At 40.7% G+C, this 19137-nt stretch overlaps 1 protein-coding gene across 1 annotated transcript; it reads left to right on the top strand.

Annotated features, from left to right (window-relative positions):
* Positions 1-562: 562 nt before the first annotated feature.
* IL1RL1 (interleukin 1 receptor like 1) lies at positions 563-6226 on the top strand. The gene is made up of 7 exons (XM_007456833.1): positions 563-623; positions 1167-1374; positions 2352-2526; positions 2624-2786; positions 4225-4296; positions 5829-5970; positions 6064-6226. The coding sequence occupies exons 1-7, from the start codon at positions 563-565 to the stop codon at positions 6224-6226; spliced, it is 984 nt and encodes a 327-aa protein (XP_007456895.1).
* Positions 6227-19137: the final 12911 nt, after the last annotated feature.

The following is a 19137-nucleotide window of genomic DNA, read 5'->3' as shown; positions in this document are numbered from 1 at the left end:
TGCCTGTGTGCTTGAGGGCAGGCGGGAGTCGTGTGTGTACACACAGCTGCCAGCCTGTGTGGATGTCTGGGTTTCATATCTGCATTTATAATATTGTATTTTCTAAGGTCTGTTGAATTTTATAATTTTCTTTTTTTCAAAAATAGAAACCCATTTTCTTTCCTCTTAATTTAGCTTCGGTACATTCTCACGAGACAGTGATATAGCATGGCTGTTGTAAGCCCCGCGTGGTCCAAAAGTCCAGTAGGAATAAATGTAATGATACGTGTCTGAAGTCTGCTCCTATACATATTTATACATATTAAAGATCTGTTCATGAATAATTTTCCTGGGCGGTATTGAGCAAGTAAAAATCATGGCTGTAAATATTTTGCTTGTGATTTTGTATGACTTATTTTTTGGTATCTTTTTGTCAGAGATACTGACAATCCTTTCCAACTATAAATCTTAGGGAATACCATCAACCCCCTAGAGGGGAGCTTCACCATCGTATGTCACAGATTTGACTTGAATCATGTTGAGAATCGGTTACCAACACTTGCTCTAGATTGAGAAACTGAAAATGAGACTTTGGGTCTTGGTAATTCCAACACTTCTCATACCTTCCACATCAGCTACATTTAGTAAGTATTGCTTTTGAACTGACATTTAAAATTTTTTTAATTAAGTAATTCCGAGAACATTTGCCTAGTTTTAAATTGCCTGCTTCCACTTGCTCTAGCTGAATGGTAACCTAGAAAATTCATTTATGCTCTACAGTCATTCTTCATCACCAACCTATCAGGACACATATATATATATATGTCCATAACAAATATCGCATAATTTTAATTTTACATATTCAAATACGTCAAAATTAAATACGGTGCCTGCACGTAGAAGGTATTGACAGCGTTTGTTGACTGGCAACACGCTTTGTGTAGATGACATGGCTGCTCCAAATTAAGTCACTAATCTGTGTATCCATTAGCTCTAAATTAAGTCACTAATCTGTGTATCCATTAGAATATTTCATAAAAGATCTTAGATCATTTACTTATGCTTTCTCAAAGTGTGACCGGTTTCTAAATTTAATCCTAGAAGGGGATATTTAGAATACAGAAATTGTAAAATCCTTTTTATATGATCACTTCGGGATGATATTTATACATATTTTTTATTTGCAGGCAAATCATCTTGGGGCCTGGAAAATGAGGCTTTAATTGTGAGATGTCCCAGACAAGAAAAATCCCGATACCCTGTGGTCTGGTATTACTCAAAAACCAACAAACGTATTACCACCCAGAGAAGTCGTGTTGTTGCCTCAGGGGAACGTCTTAAGTTTCTCCCAGCCAAAGTCAACGATTCCGGATTTTATACTTGCATTATCAGAAGGTATTATCCAGTCCTGTTCCTTTGTCTTTAAGAGTTGATAGTCTGAGCTGCCTCACTTCCCTTCTCTTTCTAGACCTCTGTGCAGCCGTTGAATTTATAAAGTGATTGGAATAAAAGAGCACCTGAGGAACACCGTGAGGTTGGGCTTTAGGTGATGGTGAACTCTCTGGATGTATAATGACAGGGCTTAATTTGTAGCCCAGTTAGAAAAAGACCTAGCTTTCCTAGTGACCAGGAAAACTGAGAGCAGTCGCTCACGTTGGGCTCCAAATCAGAACAAACCAGCAGCCTAGATGTGGGGTGTCGGGAGGCTTACGATGGGTGTAAAAGGGGGGTCATCTGTGCCTCCCACGTGAGGGGCAAACCCAAGAAGTCCACCTGAGTCTGGGGGCCCACAAGTCCCTTACTCTACATGTAAATTGCCAACTCTTGTGATTTTGTGCCTGTTCGGTACGTGCAAGATGTCAGATGAACTAAGTCAAAAGGCAAGATGGGTACAGTTAGGTGCCTAGGTTCTGAGCTCAGACAGCGTTAGTTTCAAAGTCACGGGTGTGTCACTAGTTAGCTGTGCATTGCTGGTAAGTTACTTCTCCATCCTTGTTTCCTCATCTGTAAAATACACGTGATAGTGGAACCCACTTCAAAGCGTGGCTATGAGAATAAAATGAATGATACACAGTAAACTCTTAATAAATACTAATTATCTTTATTATATCAGGTCTCGGTGTTACAGCACATGCAGTGTATAAAGATATGGTGAGGGAATCATTTACAAGGCTACCGTAGGGGTCGCGTTTTACCTAAAATGTAACAAAAAGCATTTAAAACTCTAGACTTTAATGATTATTTTAGAAGAAGAACCACTATCTGTCAATTGTTTTAGGAAGAAAACCAATATTAAGTAAAAGTTAGAGCTGGGTTATGTTATTTCATAATGCTAAGTGACTTTTTAAAAATTGTTTGATTTATTTTAATAGTCCTACCTCCAGTAAGACTGGATATGTGAATGTCACCATTTATAAAAAACAACCAGGTTGTGATATTCCAGACTTTCTGATATATTCAACAACATCTGGATCAGAAAGAAATTCCAAAATATATTGTCCTACAATTGACCTCTACAATTGGACAGCGCCTGTGGAGTGGTTTAAGGTAAAAGGAAACTGTGCAGGAAATAGCTGAAAATTACGCCATCAAAATAGGTGGAAGTAAAGAATTACTGAAAGCGAACTGGAACTTTTCATTTCAGAATTGTGAAGTTCTTCAAGGACCCAGGTACCGAGCACACAAGTCATTTTTGCTGATTGACAATGCAAACGGCAAGGACGCTGGTGATTATACATGTAAATTTATGCACAATGAAAATGGAGTCAATTATACTGTGACTGCAACCAGGTCATTCACAGTTATTGGTAAGCTACTGAATGTAACAAAATGCAATACTTGAAAAAAGATAACGTGACAGAAATTGTGTCCTTCTTGTTGATTTGCCGGTACCTCATGCTCCTCCCCAAATTTCCTCCTGACTCATCTTACGTGTATTCTCTAATGTGACGCAAACAGATTTTCTAAGTGCACTATCAAGATTTAAGACTTTTTGGAGGGAAATTACGCTGCTAATCCAAAGCCACATCTGTTCTCTCCTCTATGGCTTAATTTTTCAAAGATAATGTGATCTGAATGCTAACCTAACCTTGTTTTGAGTGGCAATACAACTATTTGGAGAGCAAGATTAACTCTTTGTCTCCCAGTTTGTTGTCAGAGGTTCTGTAAATAGAGGAAAATCTATTTCATCTCTAACATAACTAGCCGGTTAGAAGTTGAGTGAGAAGCTTTATAAAGAGATACATAGATATTGTTTGCTGATTTTCAATCTTGATTTGCAATGCTTTCGTAATCATCCAGGACCTTAAGTAGGTCATTTAATTCTACCTTTTTTTTTTTCAAAATTACTTTAAATTCTATAAAAGTCCATCAGGGGTGAGACTTCACAGGCAAGCCTGTTAAATCTACAAAGAGTTGGGGTCTCCTTAGCAGAGCTTGATCTATGGGTATAGATGAAGCAGGACCTGTATGTGTGGCAGATTCCTCAGGGCAGAGCAGTAGTGGAGGAGTTTTGGTTTGTCGTTTTCCAGTGGCCCCACCGCTGTAAAATAAGCATCGCTGGACCGCATTCGTGTTAGGACCTCTCAGTGTTCAACATCAAGACCTGCAGGGGTCCTTAATCACACCATCCCGAAATAACGGAGAACCAAGGGTTGCATGAATTCAGCCGTGCATTCACCGTGTCTATAGGCGTCAGTGCCACAGGAATTTGAACTTCCTGATAGGGTGGGCCACACGGGTGGAAAGCTGTGAGCAGAAGTGTGGACTTATCACTTCAGGAGTCGTTTGAACTCTTCCCTGTAGCGTTCGTTATGCGTTTTCCCACAGAATCCTCGTTTTCTGACAACTGCTACGTCATGCAATTAATTTAATGCTCCGGATGGCATTTGTTTTAATGATAAAAAGAGAAGAGAAAATATCAAAAAACATCATAGGTAGTAAGAGAACGTATTGCTTGAATGTTTTTGTTTCGTGTGTGTGTGTGTGTGTGCGTGTGTGTGTGTGCGTGTGTGTGTATGCATGTGTATTTGTTGCCATGGGTCACAACGAGAAAAATCTGAGAAACGTCACTGTGAAAAAGGACAGAAATACGAAAATACAAGCTTTATATTGATGACCGCCCAATGCTTGCCTCATATTTATATTTATATATTTACATATTTATATTTAATCACATATTTATATTCAATATTTACATATTTATATATATTTACATATTTATATTTATATTCTCATTGATTTCAGATAAGCAAAGCTTTTCTTTGCTTCCAGTAATTATAGCCCCTCCACAGAATGAAACAAAGGAAGTGGAAATTGGTAAGAAAACTTTAAGAATACTGTAAATGTTTTGTCTGGAAAATCTTTCCATGTGACCCCTGTTCTGAATTCCCCAAGCAGGGGTCAGGCTATTACCATAGCAGATCTTGAGGGTTAAATGAGATGCATATTTGGAAACACCCACCTTGGGCCCTTGCTAATATTAGGAATGTGTGGTCACAGCAACGTACAGCCCTTACATTTGTACTGCACTTAGCTCTATTTTACTTATTTATTTTGGTGCTTTCATGTGTGCTACCTCAGTTCCCTCTCAGTTCTATCCAACTGTCCAAGGAGGTGGATATCGTCCCCACTTCATGCTTGTGGATGCTTAGGCTTAGAGAGGCTCCATGACATACCCAAGGACGTGGCGTGAATAAATGGCGACGGAGCAGAGCCCAGATTGTACGCCTCTGTCCGTCTCTGCTTTTCCTGGTTCCCTGAGGGAATGGGGTCAAAATCAACGTTCTTAGCACGTAAAGCAAAACACACCGACTGCCTCAGAGCTGCTCTACTGCTTTGCAGGGTTTCCACGTTCCTCCCTGCTTTCGTCCATGCCATCCTTCCCATCCCTCGACACAAAGCTCAAGTACCCCCTCCTCTGTGAAATCCCCCTGCCCGCCTCCTTACGTGCCAGGGAGCACGATCAGAGCCAGCATGCGGCTCTGACCCAGGGCCACCAGCACCAGCCCTGCCCCCTGCCCTCATGTCTCCCTCTGTATTCCCGTGCCACTTGTCTATCTTTCTGTTAAAACACTAGAATACCGTGTGTTCTGATCGTTTGCTTATACCGTTGTCACCTCCCTGGAGACTCTAAGTTCCTCATCCCTGTTCAGATGCTTAATTCTTGACACGGGGATGAAGAACTCAGTAAAGGATGTCTGAGTGCCCAACCCAAGGCAGGAATCAGCCCTTAGGCTTTTAGTTCTGAAAGGAGGAAATCTCAAATTAACAGGAGCGGGAGTGGAGAGGCTCTTGTTGGACGATTAAGCAGTGGGATTGTGGCTGATTCAGGTGAAACGGTTTTACCGACAAACGACAACGTAGCTTACAGAGAGATGAAGGGAATTCCATAGGAGAAGAAAGGAGTGGAAGACATCCAAGGAAGAGGGGATATACATATATACGTGTGGCTGATTCACTTTGCTGTACAGCAGAAACTAACACAACATTGTAAAGCAGCTCTACTCCAATTAAAAAAAAAAAAAAGGAAAAGAAATGGCAATGCGTAGTAAGGGGAAATCTTAGATTATAACGTGGCATTGGTGAAGCCTTTATAGTTTCCGCTGCAGGGGAGGCGGGGAGGGGCCTGAGCTTCAGCCTGAACTGTGAGTGGGATGAAAACGATGGGAGACGGAGAAGGTGGCAAAGTGAGGGCAGAGAAGGAGGAAGGTGCTGAAGATGAGGAGAGGAAATGGGAATCAATTCATGACACACATTAGACGATCAATGACTTTTTTTCACATGCAGTTAAATTAAGTCCTCTCTGCAGAACTGACTTTTATTGGTGAATCTCTTTCCTTCTCATCTAGGAAAACCAGCAAACCTAAGTTGCTCTGCTTGCTTTGGGAAAGGCTCTCAGACCATGGCTGACATCCTGTGGCAGGTTAATAGAAGCAACGTTGAGAACGTCGGTGAAGCAAGAATACAAGTGTTGCAAGAGCAAACTCAAAGGTATTTTGCAGTCTCAGTTAAAGCATCCCCTTCCCTTCCCACACTGTTTGCAACTGGAAAATAAGCACTGAAAGTAACAGGTTGTCTTAATAGTTCTCGCAGCGAGCTGACTTGCCTAAGCGCCGTGTTAAGAATAGCGGATGTAAAAGAAGAGGAGTTATCACTGAAGTATGACTGTCTGGCCATGAATTTCCATGGCCTGGTCACGCACACCGTAAGACTAAGGAGGAAAAATCCAGGTAAGCCATGTTTCTGAGACTTGGGTCACCTGAGTTTGCTGTTAACAACTGTAAGCTGAATCATATTCTTAGAGAACAGTGTATTGGAGTGTGGCTCCAGGGGAATCCATCAAGACAGAGTGGTCCATCTCATAAATTGGAGGCAGGTGGAGAAAAGATCTGTCTTGGGTGTAGGCAACAGGAGGACACATTGTGTGTAGAGAATTCAAGACAAAAACGAAGCCACGCCACATTCACTGTGCTTTCCATCCTCAGCATGTCCAGACGTTAAATGAATCCGTGAGGACGCGCCCCTCCTCTCGGGTGCAAAGGCATCTTGCTTCCACTCCCTCCGTATATCACTGCACACACAATGATGGCAGAAAAGTAGTTTTACAAACATTTCCTCCCTGACCACCTGTCAGTTTCCTCACTTGTTTGCATGTCCAGATAAAGACACCCCATTGGTTAGATGTAGCATTTAATCCGGTGTAATGAAGGGTGGGGAGAAAATTTTGATATTTTTACTTGTCACTCCATGTACCACTATGTAGAAATTATTTAATGTGTTTGTCACATAGTCATAGGGAGAGGTAAACTCCCAGTTTATACCCCTAAGTGGGGTATAGTCCAGATTAATTTGGATAAACCCACAAAGGCACAACATGATTGGGAGAGATGAGAAAACAGACCACCAGTCAGATAGGGTCTTTTAGTCTCTGCCCGAGGGGGTGCTTGGGATTCTTCTTGTTTGAATTCAACTTTAACCACCGATTTGCAAGCTGTTATAAAACAAACGGAATCATGACTACTGTAGACGATTTTAAATGCTATCATGTTCCATTGGGTCATCAGGATTCTGCCAGTTATAACTGTGTCACCCCAGGACATGTGGACCCTGTTGAGATGTCATTTTAGGGTGACATTTGTGGTTCTGGTGGGCACGGAAGATCCCGCAAGAAAGAGGAAGCTACCTCCACCCCTAGCACTGCCATGGTGTCCTTATCCCCATGCTTTTCTCACATTGTCATTATATGAACCTTCTCCGGGTGCCTGTGTATTGGAATTGTTTTCACGTTGCATGTACTTGGTGATTTTGTTCCTTCTAATTCATCTGTGTATGCTACCTTTCACCTGTGTTTCTTCAAAGCAACACAATTATACTCTGTCTCAACAACTATGTCGATTAAACAAAAATTGTTACAACTGCTCTCAATGGTCACAATGAATTCCCTTATTTCTAATCATACAATAAAAGAAATTACACATTGTCCTGAATTTTAAAAACAAAAACTAAAAATCTTGTGTCCCCATATTATTAAATATCATTAAACATTTGATACTACTGCTATTAATAATAATAGTACACATTTACTCATTGTTCCCTAGGTACCAGGACCTGTCATTATTTCCCATATAATTTTTCATTTATTTTGTCAAAAATCCACGATGAAGAGACTGTTACCATCATCTAGTCTTATAGATGAGGAAACTGAGGCAAAGAGAGGTTGAATAATTGGCCAGGCTACAGTTACAGAGCCAGGATTCAAAGGCAAGCAGTGTTTCCTGTTTATAAGCTCTTACAGGAAGTATTCAGTGTTTAGTCAACACGTACAAGGATTACTTATACATTTATAAAATAACTAACATTTAGGAAGATAACTGAACTTCAACTTGCCTTAAGGTCTTGGATTAACTTCTTTCTTCTAGTTAGCCAGTCACGTGCGTAACTAGTTCACAAGAAATAGGGATTCCCGGCATGCATCCAGATAGGATTTTTAGAAAGAGTGACCTGGAAAGGAATCCTGTTGAAATAATTCACTCAGGGAGTATTTGTCATTTAAACTGATGACAGTGCAGACGCTAGGCTCACTCACAATTTTCAGTTTTGGATCGGTTCACCTTGGTCATTTTTGTTTTAATTAAAACAATTTTTTTGACCATGCCATGCAGCACGTGGGATCTTAGTTCCCCGACCAGAAATCGAACCCGCACCCCACTGCAGTGGAAGCTCCGAGTCCTAACCTCTGGACTGCCAGGAAAGTCCCCACCTTGGTCATTCTTGGTTTCATAGTGTGGATACTCAGGGAGCTGATGAACTAATGAAGCGATTTGCAAATACAGACCAGGGATTTTCTATGGCAAAACTGGGAGCCTGTGTTTTGAGATCAGATGAAAATGAAAAGGGAGCTATCTAGCCAAATCTCATTTGAGAGTCTTTTCACATTTATCTTTAAGTGGGACTATTTGTAAGATGGGATAGTTAACGATTCTAAGGAGGGAAGTAAACTTAAAACAGCCAAAAATACTATTGATGAGCACAGTTCTTACATTCATTTTATATATATCTGATTCAATAAATACGGGGACCATCTTGCATATATACGTTATGAAGCAATGAGTAAGGTTAAAAGTTCAGTGATGGCTAAATAATGTTCATCAGAAGGGAAATACAGGGCATATTTAGGACCTAAAACCCAGTCATTTGACTTCATCAAATACACATTAGAGACTTAGGTAGCTCTTGTTTCTTCCCTGCTTTCCTATGCCACTAACCCCAGACGCAATAAGTCCCCAAGACCTGTTGATTCTTTGTCCTTAACGCCGCCAACGCCAGGTTTGTCCATTCCTTTCTCATTATTACATGAATCTGGCCCCTACTGCAGAAACTTCTCGTCCCATTCGACTCGGAGAACCTGTGGGTCTTAGAAACAAAACTTTCACTACCATCAGATTAATCTTGCTTGAAAACCACTTTCACTATTAACGAACCACTCAGCACTCTTCAATGGCTCTCATGACCAGAATAGAGACAAAACGCTTTAGCTGGAGCCTCAAATCTGATCAGAGCCTAGCCCTAGACCCACCATTCCAATCATATGTTCCAGTAATTCCCCAAACTGGATCATCCCCCTTCCTCAGAAAACACACTCCCATCTCTGCCCTTGAGCTCACAGCATCCTCTCTTGCCAGGAATACATTTTTTTTTTGCAGCTATCTAAATCTTACTCATCCTCCAGGGACCTTATTCTGTAAGAAGTCTTCACTGCCCAATCCAGCATGGAGTGAGCACACCTTCCTAAAACCTCTGCTAGCTAAAACTAATGCTTTCACTTCCAATCTTAGCTAAGTTTACATGTGTCTTTCTCTTACGCTTTGAAAATCCCCTACAATGCCTAGCCTGGTGCCTTGCACAGAGTAGGGGCTCACTAAATATTAATTTACTGATTCTTAAAACAGCCATGGAAATGCCATGCCTTGTATAAATCTCTCATCCCAGTGGAAGCCAGCATCCACGTATTTGTTTATTTTCTCCTGTTTTAGGAATAATAATGATCATTTTTCTCCTGCCCCTATCTTTTGAATAGTGGATCAACAAAGCACCTACTACATGCTTGCAGGATTTAGTGTATTATTCTTGCTAATCAATGTCTTGGTGGTAATTCTAAAAGCATTCTGGATTGAGATAATTCTGCTCTGGAGAGACATAGCTAGACCTCACAAAACTAGGAACGGTAAGTGGCAAGTTTCAAGTGTTCTTCAAAAGAAAAAGGTTCTATAAGGGCTGTTGGTTGTTTATCGAATAATCTCTTAATAGTTATGCTACTTAACACAGATTCCCTTTTGCTTGCTAGCATATTATCAATAAACCTTTTTGAGTCCACTCAGAGGACACTCTCCACCCTGCCTTGTCACTCCTCGTGGTTCTGAGATTCATCTCAACAGCTCCAATTTTCTCCCCCATAGAATTGCTGTTCTTACTAAATCCCCAGTAGCAGAATCTGCTCCAAGCCCAGAAAGGGCATTTTGGAAAATGGGAAAACTTTATGGAAGTCAAAACATTAACAAAATTGTTCCTGTTTTCCAGATGTGAACAGGTTAGAAAGGTCCATCAGAATGCAATGTATTTTACCAGAAACGCTGTTCCATAAAGAGTCTTACCTACCTACAGATGTACACCCATGAATGAAGACAGTGCCGCCTGCTAAATATGAACACCGTTCTTTCACTTGGAGGCAGATAAAATTTAGATTTTCCATATGGGTCACTCAACTAGAGCTAATTATTTGATTTGTGGGAAATTCAGATCCCTTAAAAACGTCTGCTCTTTAGCCACCGTTAATTACCCTTTAGCATTTTCACGTCCCCATGGGGAAAACAAAAGCTAAAATTGAGATCTGCTCAGCATAGCAGAAAGCCCCTTAGCCATGGGTATAAATACTTATTAACAGATTATTAATCAAACTTGACAATATGGTTTGAACTAAACTAGTCAGGCTCTTGCCTGTTTACTATCATTCAGTCTGAGACAGTAAAAAGGAGGACTTTGGGACTAAGATTGGTTTCCTGATAACATTTTGTGGCAGTAGATTGTTGTCATGGTCTCTGGATTCTAGATTATTTGGGGCGATGAGATACATTCACCAACAGCCATAAAACTCCCTGAAGAATGTCTACTAAGAGTCCAATGAGAATTTTTGAGGACCAAGTAATAACACTGTGTTCTTTGTTCTCATCTTCAGATGGGAAGACCTATGATGCTTATGTGATCTATCCACGGAACTGTAAAAACAGTCCAGAGGGGCCCAGCTCTGTGGACTACTTTGTTCACCAGATTCTGCCTGACGTTCTTGAAAATAAATGTGGCTACGACTTATACATTTACGGGAGAGATCTGCTCCCTGGAGAAGGTAAAACTGTCAACAACCATCAGGGACAGAAATTCACATTCATCAGAAGGATAAGTAAGTAGTAGGTGGTCTTATCCCTGCCATCATCAGGAGCTGCAATTATTATTCCAGGTCATAAGACTAGAGCTTTTAAATATTTCTCTAGAAGGAGGAGGTACTTACTCTTTGCTTCTCCTGCCCCCATCACCACCCTGATCCTGAGGTCTTCACAGTCGTGTCAGTGATATGAAGACAGGATAAGGCATCCTTGCTTGTGGATTTAGCAGGGTCCAGCCCCTACTTCATTCCCCATGTCCACCACTAGGATAACTGACATCTCTGAAGTCCCTCTAGCAGATTTGAAGGAGGACTTGAAATCCAAGGAATTTTGTTCTACTATCCAGAGGCACTGGCTAAAATATTTGAAAGGACTCAGAAAGTCTTTATGATTTTCCTTATACTGGTGACACATTTGCAAATTTATATCCTCACAAGAACAGATAGAATTGTGTCTTCTGTTTCTTAATATTCCTAGTTGATTTCATGTGATTTTGACAGTTGGGTCACAATTCTGGCATTTCAGTAGTCGTTCTCCTTTCCCTCCATGTTTATGTCAAGTATCTAGGAACCCTCTTTCTAGCCCTTCTCAAATTCCTCAGGGACCAGGAAGTGTGTGGAATATGAATAAGGCAGGGACATCATGAGTGTAAGTCCTCTAAAGTCAATGCTTAATAGACTGTCAGTTTAAACTGGCATTCCTACCGCAAAGAGGGATTCAAGTGTCTATGGAATTAAATGTATACACGACAGGTGAATCTGGTTTATCCTGCGATATTTGGATAATGTTAATGGCCTAGTACCAGCTTGGGAGACATGTATAGAGCGCAATTCAGGAAAACGTAACCCACATCTCCCCCGAGGCTCTCTTCTTCCTTCAGCTCTCCCCACTGGCTACCCCTGCAAGTCGAGAGCAATGTCATGTTATTCAGATGCTCATTGCCTGTTACACATCTGCTTATGAGGCTGCAGGGACTCCAGTTGTTTGTGATGTCACACCAGGTGTTACATGCTCTCCACCTCTTCTTTCTTAGGTCCGCCAACCTCATTTCTAGTTACACCTCTCCCCAGCTAAACGTGAGTGCCAGTTCACTGGTGCTCAAGCTTGTGTGGCCTTTATCGTGCTGTTTTTCATTTGGAAAAGTTTCCCACCTCCCCCTCTCTCAAGTATGTCCTCTGACCTTACCTCAACCAAAGTAAAACAAAATCCAACAAAACAACACCAAGCTTCACTCTTCCCTTAGAAAAAGTTCATGACTGGCCCATGCAGTGTATTTCTTCCCATGACAATGACTCTCCATTTGCTCCTTCAGATTCATTCTGCACCCTCCTCCATCCAGTGGCCTGGTGGTTGATCCTTACAGAAGCCATCACCCCCTTGCTCTCTGCTCCACGCTGGGCTTGGCCAATGGGAGGCACTGGCAGGTGCTCGGAGGGCAGGGTGCATCCCTGTTCCCTCTGGGTGGGGTCCCCTGGGTAGCTGTGCCCCTCTCTGCTGAAGCACTGGCTCCTTGTCAGCTGGCCGTCCTCAGACACGTACCTGCTTTGGGCTCCATAACCGCTCCCCTCCCGTCACACCTGGAGGGCAGTTGTGGCTCCCTGACATCACCTGCTGTGGGGCTCTGCACCATCTCTTGTTGATTTCCTTTGGCTCTGCCCACATCTTTTATAAACTGTCCTTTCATTAGACTCTCTTTAGTCAGTGCTTTTGAGGGTGCCGAGCTTTTTGTTAGGATCCTGACTGACACAAGGTCTCTGTCGGGCACTATTCGACATTCATTTCCTGTTTCAGACCATGTGGACCGGCAGTCTTTAGCCTCCACTGCCTAAGAATGTCTTGAGTTGTTTTGTTCATGGTTGTGCTTCCTTAATCATGCCGTTCCCTCCTTGCCGTGAGAGCTGGGTATTTTACATGTTCTAAGTCCACCCAGAAGTTAAGTGAAACCACCATGGAGTTGATGATCCATAAACACTGATTTGATAAGGGGATCTGATCTTCCTTAAGATTTCCCTAGTCTGAATCAAATCAGCTTCTAAAACAGAGACTGTTAGGGGATGAAGTGGATCCAGGACTCCCTAGAGACTTCAGTCAGTTCAGAGAAGCAAGGGTTCCTGAGTTTGCACTCTATTTTTTTTTCCCCACCGTCCCTTTTTATTTTATTTATTTAAGATTTATTTTTCTTGCGGTAACATTCGTTTAATGTAAGTTTCATATATACAACGTATTTCTACTTCTGTACAACCTACAGCGTGCTCACCACCAAAAATTTAGTTTCCATCCATCACCATACACTTGGCCCCCTTTACTCATTTTGCCCTGCCTGCACCTCCCCCTCTGGTAACCACTGCTCTGCTCATTGACCCGGTGGGTGTTCATAGCATGCTCTTCACCATATACTTGTGATTTTTCCCGCTTTCTTCTGGTAGTTGATTTCTAATTTCATACTATTGTGATTGGAAAAGATGCTTGATAGGATTTCAATCTTAAATTTATTGAGACTTGTCTGGTGTCCCAACCCATAATCTAACCTTGAGAATGTACCATGTGTGTTGAGAAGAACGTGTGTTCTGCTGCATCTGCATGGAATGTTCTGTAATAAGAGAGTTAAAATTCTAAGTCCCTTTACAACATGTAAGCTAATATTCTAAGAAGATAATATGTATCGATAGCTAGTGAACCTGAATTCAAGGTCTCCTGCTACACATCTCTATGTTCCCATTGAAGTGAAGGACTCTGGACTGCTCTGCAGAGAAGGCGGCTTGGAGCTGATATTCTCACCGTGAAAGGGTTGTGTGTGTTCTTACCCCTCCCATTGTGTCTTTTATCACTAGATGTAGCCACCACAGTGGAAACCAGCATCAAGAAGAGCAGGCGGCACATCTTCATCCTGACTCCTGAGGTCACGCACAGCAACGAGTGTGCCTACGAGTGGGAGATCGCCTTGCACAACACCCTCATCCAGAACGACTCCAAGGCCATCCTTATTGAAATGGAGGCTCTGTGCCCGCCCAGCGGACTGCAGTCTGGGGAGCTTCAGGACTCCCTCAAGCATCTCATCAAAGTGCAGGGGACCATCAAGTGGAGGGAGGACCTCGTGGCCAACAAACAGTCCCTGAATTCCAAGTTCTGGAAGCACGTAAGGTACCACATGCCGGTGCCAAGCAAACTTCCAAGAAAGACTCCCCGCTCGGCATCCTCAAGCGCCCAGGGGCAGCTTTGACGGCTAACGCACTGCGTTTGGGGGATCCAAATCCCTCCCAGCTGGGTCACGCTGCTATACCAGACACTGGGGGAGGAGGCTCCAGAAATGGGAGTATCAAGGGTATTCAGACTTTAGGTTTCGTGCACTGACTTTACTTCCATTTCCCTGGTTCTGGCTGGATGCAAAATACCCCGAGATTCTCATCCTCAGGCTCCCTGTCTCCACCTCACATCCCCTCCCTCGTCTCCCGTGGCTGGCCCTTCTCCATGGTGGCCCAGCATCTTCTCACTACTCTTCCCCTCTCTCTCTCGTTCTCTCTCTCCTTATTCTTTGTTGACATTCTACATTTTGAACGTCAAACTGAAAGCTTTAGAGTTAAATTTTAATGTGATCTTGAACACTCAGATCCCCTCAAGCAGAACGCTGGTACCAAATCTTGTTCCCAATGGCAGAATGTGTTAGATTTTATTTGATCAGACGCTTAAGTTTTATCATATCAATACTGTCCATTTGGTTGGAGTACCTTACCCAATTATCCAATTATCATTATATTCAAGTTTTTTTAATTCTAAAATTTCTTTCATATATTTTTATTCTCTTTAGAAATATCTTTTCTCCCTGTACAAGTTATAAAAGAACAGAAAGTATGAAAGAAAAAATAACAGAAATTATTCATAAATCCATCATCCTAAGATGATGACTTTTAAACATTTTGGTAAATTTGCATTTTAAGAAACTTTAATTTATACTTAAATATACCATTTATATAGCTGAGATTACACAGCATGTAGTTTTTACATTTTTATCTACTTAAAATCATAATAAAACCATTTGACAAGTCATTCAAATTTTAACGTTTTAAAATATTCATAGTGTTCCAGCTCCCGGTTGTGCTACAGGTGACATGCCTAATTACTTATTGTTGGATATTTAAGTTGTGTCCAATTTAAATAGTCATCATTATAAGTAATTCTGCAGTGGCCATATCATTATACTTTATATCTTCCAATTAAAACAATTTTTTTTTTAATTTGAGGAACTTTTTTAAATTTAATTTTTTGTAATTTGAGAAACAAATTAAATTTGTTGTAACATTTCCATGAAATAAGTAGGGCATTTTGGCAGAAGTGTTTTAGTAAAACTGAAGTTACTTTGCACAGCCAGGGCCACTCCCATCAGTTCCTTGGAGTTTGCACACCATCAGAGCCCACCAGAGCTAAGGCCGAGGGACCCTCAGACTGGGAGTCCTGTCAGAGCTCAGATTTTGCAAGTGGATGGAGGTCCTATCCTCAGCTGAGCTGCTCCTGGGCCTCAGTTTCTGCAACTGAAATGTGGGAGGATGGAGAAGTGGGAGGATGGAGAAGAGAGCTTTTCTCAGCTCCGATAGCCCAGGGTTCCAAGCCCTGCACTCACAGAGAGGTTGGGGACCTGCCAGAAGACCTGGCTTCTCATACCAGCAGTGCCACTAACCTCTCTTAGTTTCTTCTTCTTTCTTTTTAAACAATTGTTGACCTGTTTTACTTTTTATTTTTAAATCTTTAAAAAATTTTTATTTTATATTGGAGAACAGTTGATTAACAACGTTGTGTTAGTTTCAGGTGTACAGCAAAGCGATTTAGTTATATATATATACATGTATCTATTCTTTTTCAAATTCTTTTCCCATTTAGGTTATTACAGAATATTTAGCAGAGTTCCCTGTGCTAAACTGTAGGTCCCTGTTGGTTGTCAAATATAGTGCTATGTATATGTCAATCTCAAACTCCCAATTTATCCCCTGTAAACAAATAAGTTTGTTTTCTAAGTCTGTTCTTCATCTGTACAGTGAGAGTAATAGATGCTTCACCTTCCACACAAGATCCTGTGAATAAAATGAATTCAGTCAAACTTGCTGAGTGTCTACCACATGATCATGGTGAAAATTCCCGTGAATTATAAAAATCACAAGGAATTATTTTTAATTCAGTCAAACCTGAGTACGATAAAATGCAGCTCCTAAGTTTGATGAGTTGTGACAGTCATACCTACCTGTGTAGTGATCACCCCAAACAAGATAGAAATATTTCCTTCGCCCCAGAAAGATTCCTCCTGCCATTTCTCAGTCAATCCCTCTCCTTCCTCAAAGGCAAACGATGTTCTGATTTCTATCTCCGTGGATTCATTTTGTCTGATCTTGGAATTCATATCAATAAAGTCAGCCAGCATTACTTCCACACAACATAGCATCCATGTGTCATTCAGGGAAGGTAAAACCTTTCGTACATTTTTAAATTGGTATTGTTTCCCTTCATTGTTGATGTGTGGAAATTATTTCTATATTCTGGATACAAGTTCCTTTTCAGAGAGATGTAAGGTGAGAATTTCCTAGGCTTTTACTTATTCATTTTTCAATGGTATTACTGATTGGCAGACATTTAAAATTTTGATGACATCCAATTTATCAAATTTTCTTACAAGGTCAGTGCTTTCGGTGTCCTAAAATATTTTTTTGCTTGTTCCAAGGTCATGGAGATATTCGCCTATGTATTTTTATAAACTGCTGATGGTTCCAGCGTATATGTTTGAGTCTGTGGTCCATTGTGAATTAATATTTGTATATAGAATGAGGTAAAGGTCAAGGCTCTTTTCTTTTTTCCCCATAGAGATACCCAGTTATTTCAGCGACGTTTGTGAAAGGCTTTTTCACTATTGAACTGACATGGTGCCTTGGTCAAATATCTATAGACTATATATATATATATATATATATATGGGTCTATTATTCTTCTCTCTTTTATTTTCTACTTATATGCTCGTGCAAATACCACACTGCCAAGATTACTATTGCCTTATTATAAACCAAGTCAGTGTGATTCCTCTAACTTTGCTCTTTAAGTCTTTTTCACGATTGCTCTGACTATTGTAGATCGTTTGCAATTTCATATAAATTTTGGAAACTGTTTCTCAATTTCTTTGAAAATTCCTCCTGTGATTTGGGTCGAGACTGTATGAATATATAGACTTTATAACCTACAGAGTCTAAAACTGTATAGACTCTATAAACTCTCCAGTTTGTGGAGAACAGATATCTTAACAATGAGTTTCCCAATTCATGAACAAGGTATAGCCCTCCATTCACTGAGGTCTTTCATCTCTCCCAGTAATATCTTGTAGATTTCATAGTAGATACCTTGTACATCTTTCAAAAAATTTCTCCTTTGGTATTTGATTTTTTATGCTATTGTAAGTGGTTTTGTTTAACAAAGTTCATTTTTTCATATTTCTATTACTAGTGTATGGAATTACAACGGAGTTTTGTATATTTACCTTGTATTCCATGGTCTTGCTAAACTCAGTTATTGTTTCCAACAGGCTTTATTTGTAGATTTCAAAGGGTGAGCTACATAAAATGATGCCCTCTGTCAAAACCAGTAGTTTTATTTCTTCCTTTCCAATATTTATGCCTTGTATTTTTATTTCGAAACGATTTCAGTTACAAACATCCTCATCTTGTTCCCCATCCTAGGAAAACGCCAAGTTTTTCATTATTTATTAAGAAGTTACTTGTAGCTTTCTTATAGGTGCTCTTCATCAGATTAAGAATGGTCCCTTCTAAACACAAAAGACCCCGAATAGCCAAAGCAATCTTGAGGAAGAAAAACGGAGCTGGAGGAATCAGGCTCCCTGGCTTCAGACTATACTACAAAGCTACAGTAATCAGGACAGTATGGTACTGGCACAAAAACAGAAATATAGATCAACGGAACAGGATAGAGAGCCCAGAGATAAACCCACACACATACGGTCACCTTATCTTTGATAAAGGAGGCAAGAATATACAATGGAGAAAAGACAGCCTCTTCAATAAGTGGTGCTGGGAAAACTGCACAGCTACATGTAAAAGAATGAAATTAGAACACTCCCTAACACCATACACAAAAATAAGCTCAAAATGGATTAGAGACCTAAATGTAAGGCCAGACACTATCAAATTCTTAGAAGAAAACATAGGCAGAACACTCTATGACATAAATCACAGCAAGATCCTTTTTGACCCACCTCCTAGAGAAATGGAAATAAAAACAAAAATAAACAAATGGGACCTAATGAAACTTCAGAGCTTTTGCACAGCAAAGGAAACCATAAACAAGACCAAAAGACAACCCTCAGAATGGGAGAAAATATTTGCAAATGAAGCAACTGACAAAGGATTAATCTCCAAAATATACAAGCAGCTCATGCAGCTCAATATCAAAAAAACAAACAACCCAATCCAAAAATGGGCAGAAGATCTAAATAGATTCTCCAAAGAAGATATGCAGATTGCCAACAAACACATGAAAGAATGCTCAACGTCATTAATCATTAGAGAAATGCAAATCAAAACTACAATGAGATATCATCTCACACCGGTCAGAATGGCCATCATCAAAAAATCTACAAACAATAAATGCTGGAGAGGGTGTGGAGAAAAGGGAACCCTTTTGCACTGTTGGTGGGAATGTAAATTGATACAGCCACTATGGAGAACAGTATGGAGGTTCCTTAAAAAACTAAAAATAGAACTACCATACCACCCAGCAGTCCCAATACTGGGCATATACCCTGAGAAAACCATAATTCAAAAAGAGTCATCGGGGCTTCCCCGGTGGCGCAGTGGTTGAGAGTCCGCCTGCCGATGCAGGGGACACGGGTTCGTACCCTGGTCCGGGAGAGGATCCCACATGCCACACATATATACAATGGAATATTACTCAGCCATAAAAAGAAACGAAATTGAGCTATTTGTAATGAGGTGGATAGATCTAGAGTCTGTCATACAGAGTGAAGTAAGTCAGAAAGAGAAGGACAAATACCGTATGCTAACATATATATGGGATTTAAGAAAAAAAATGTTATGAAGAACCTAGGGGTAAAACAGGAATAAAGACACAGACCTACTGGAGAACCGACTTGAGGATATGGGGAGGGGGAAGGGTGAGGTGTGTTAGGGCGAGAGAGAGACATGGACATATATATACTAACAAACGTAAGGTAGAT

The sequence above is a fragment of the Lipotes vexillifer genome, unplaced genomic scaffold (assembly GCF_000442215.2).
Source record: "Lipotes vexillifer unplaced genomic scaffold, Lipotes_vexillifer_v1.1 scaffold777, whole genome shotgun sequence".
NCBI lineage: Eukaryota > Metazoa > Chordata > Mammalia > Artiodactyla > Lipotidae > Lipotes > Lipotes vexillifer.
Note: the sequence above shows the minus strand (reverse complement) of the source record. Positions and strands in the feature narration are given on the sequence as shown.

Excerpts from the sequence above, each read along its gene's own strand:
- IL1RL1 (XM_007456833.1), top strand. The coding sequence starts at position 563 with ATGAGACTTTGGGTCTTGGTAATTCCAACACTTCTCATACCTTCCACA. Across the intron at positions 2,527-2,623 it reads CGCCTGTGGAGTGGTTTAAG|AATTGTGAAGTTCTTCAAGG; the intron begins GTAAAAGGAAAC and ends TTTTCATTTCAG. Across the intron at positions 4,297-5,828 it reads AACAAAGGAAGTGGAAATTG|GAAAACCAGCAAACCTAAGT; the intron begins GTAAGAAAACTT and ends CTTCTCATCTAG.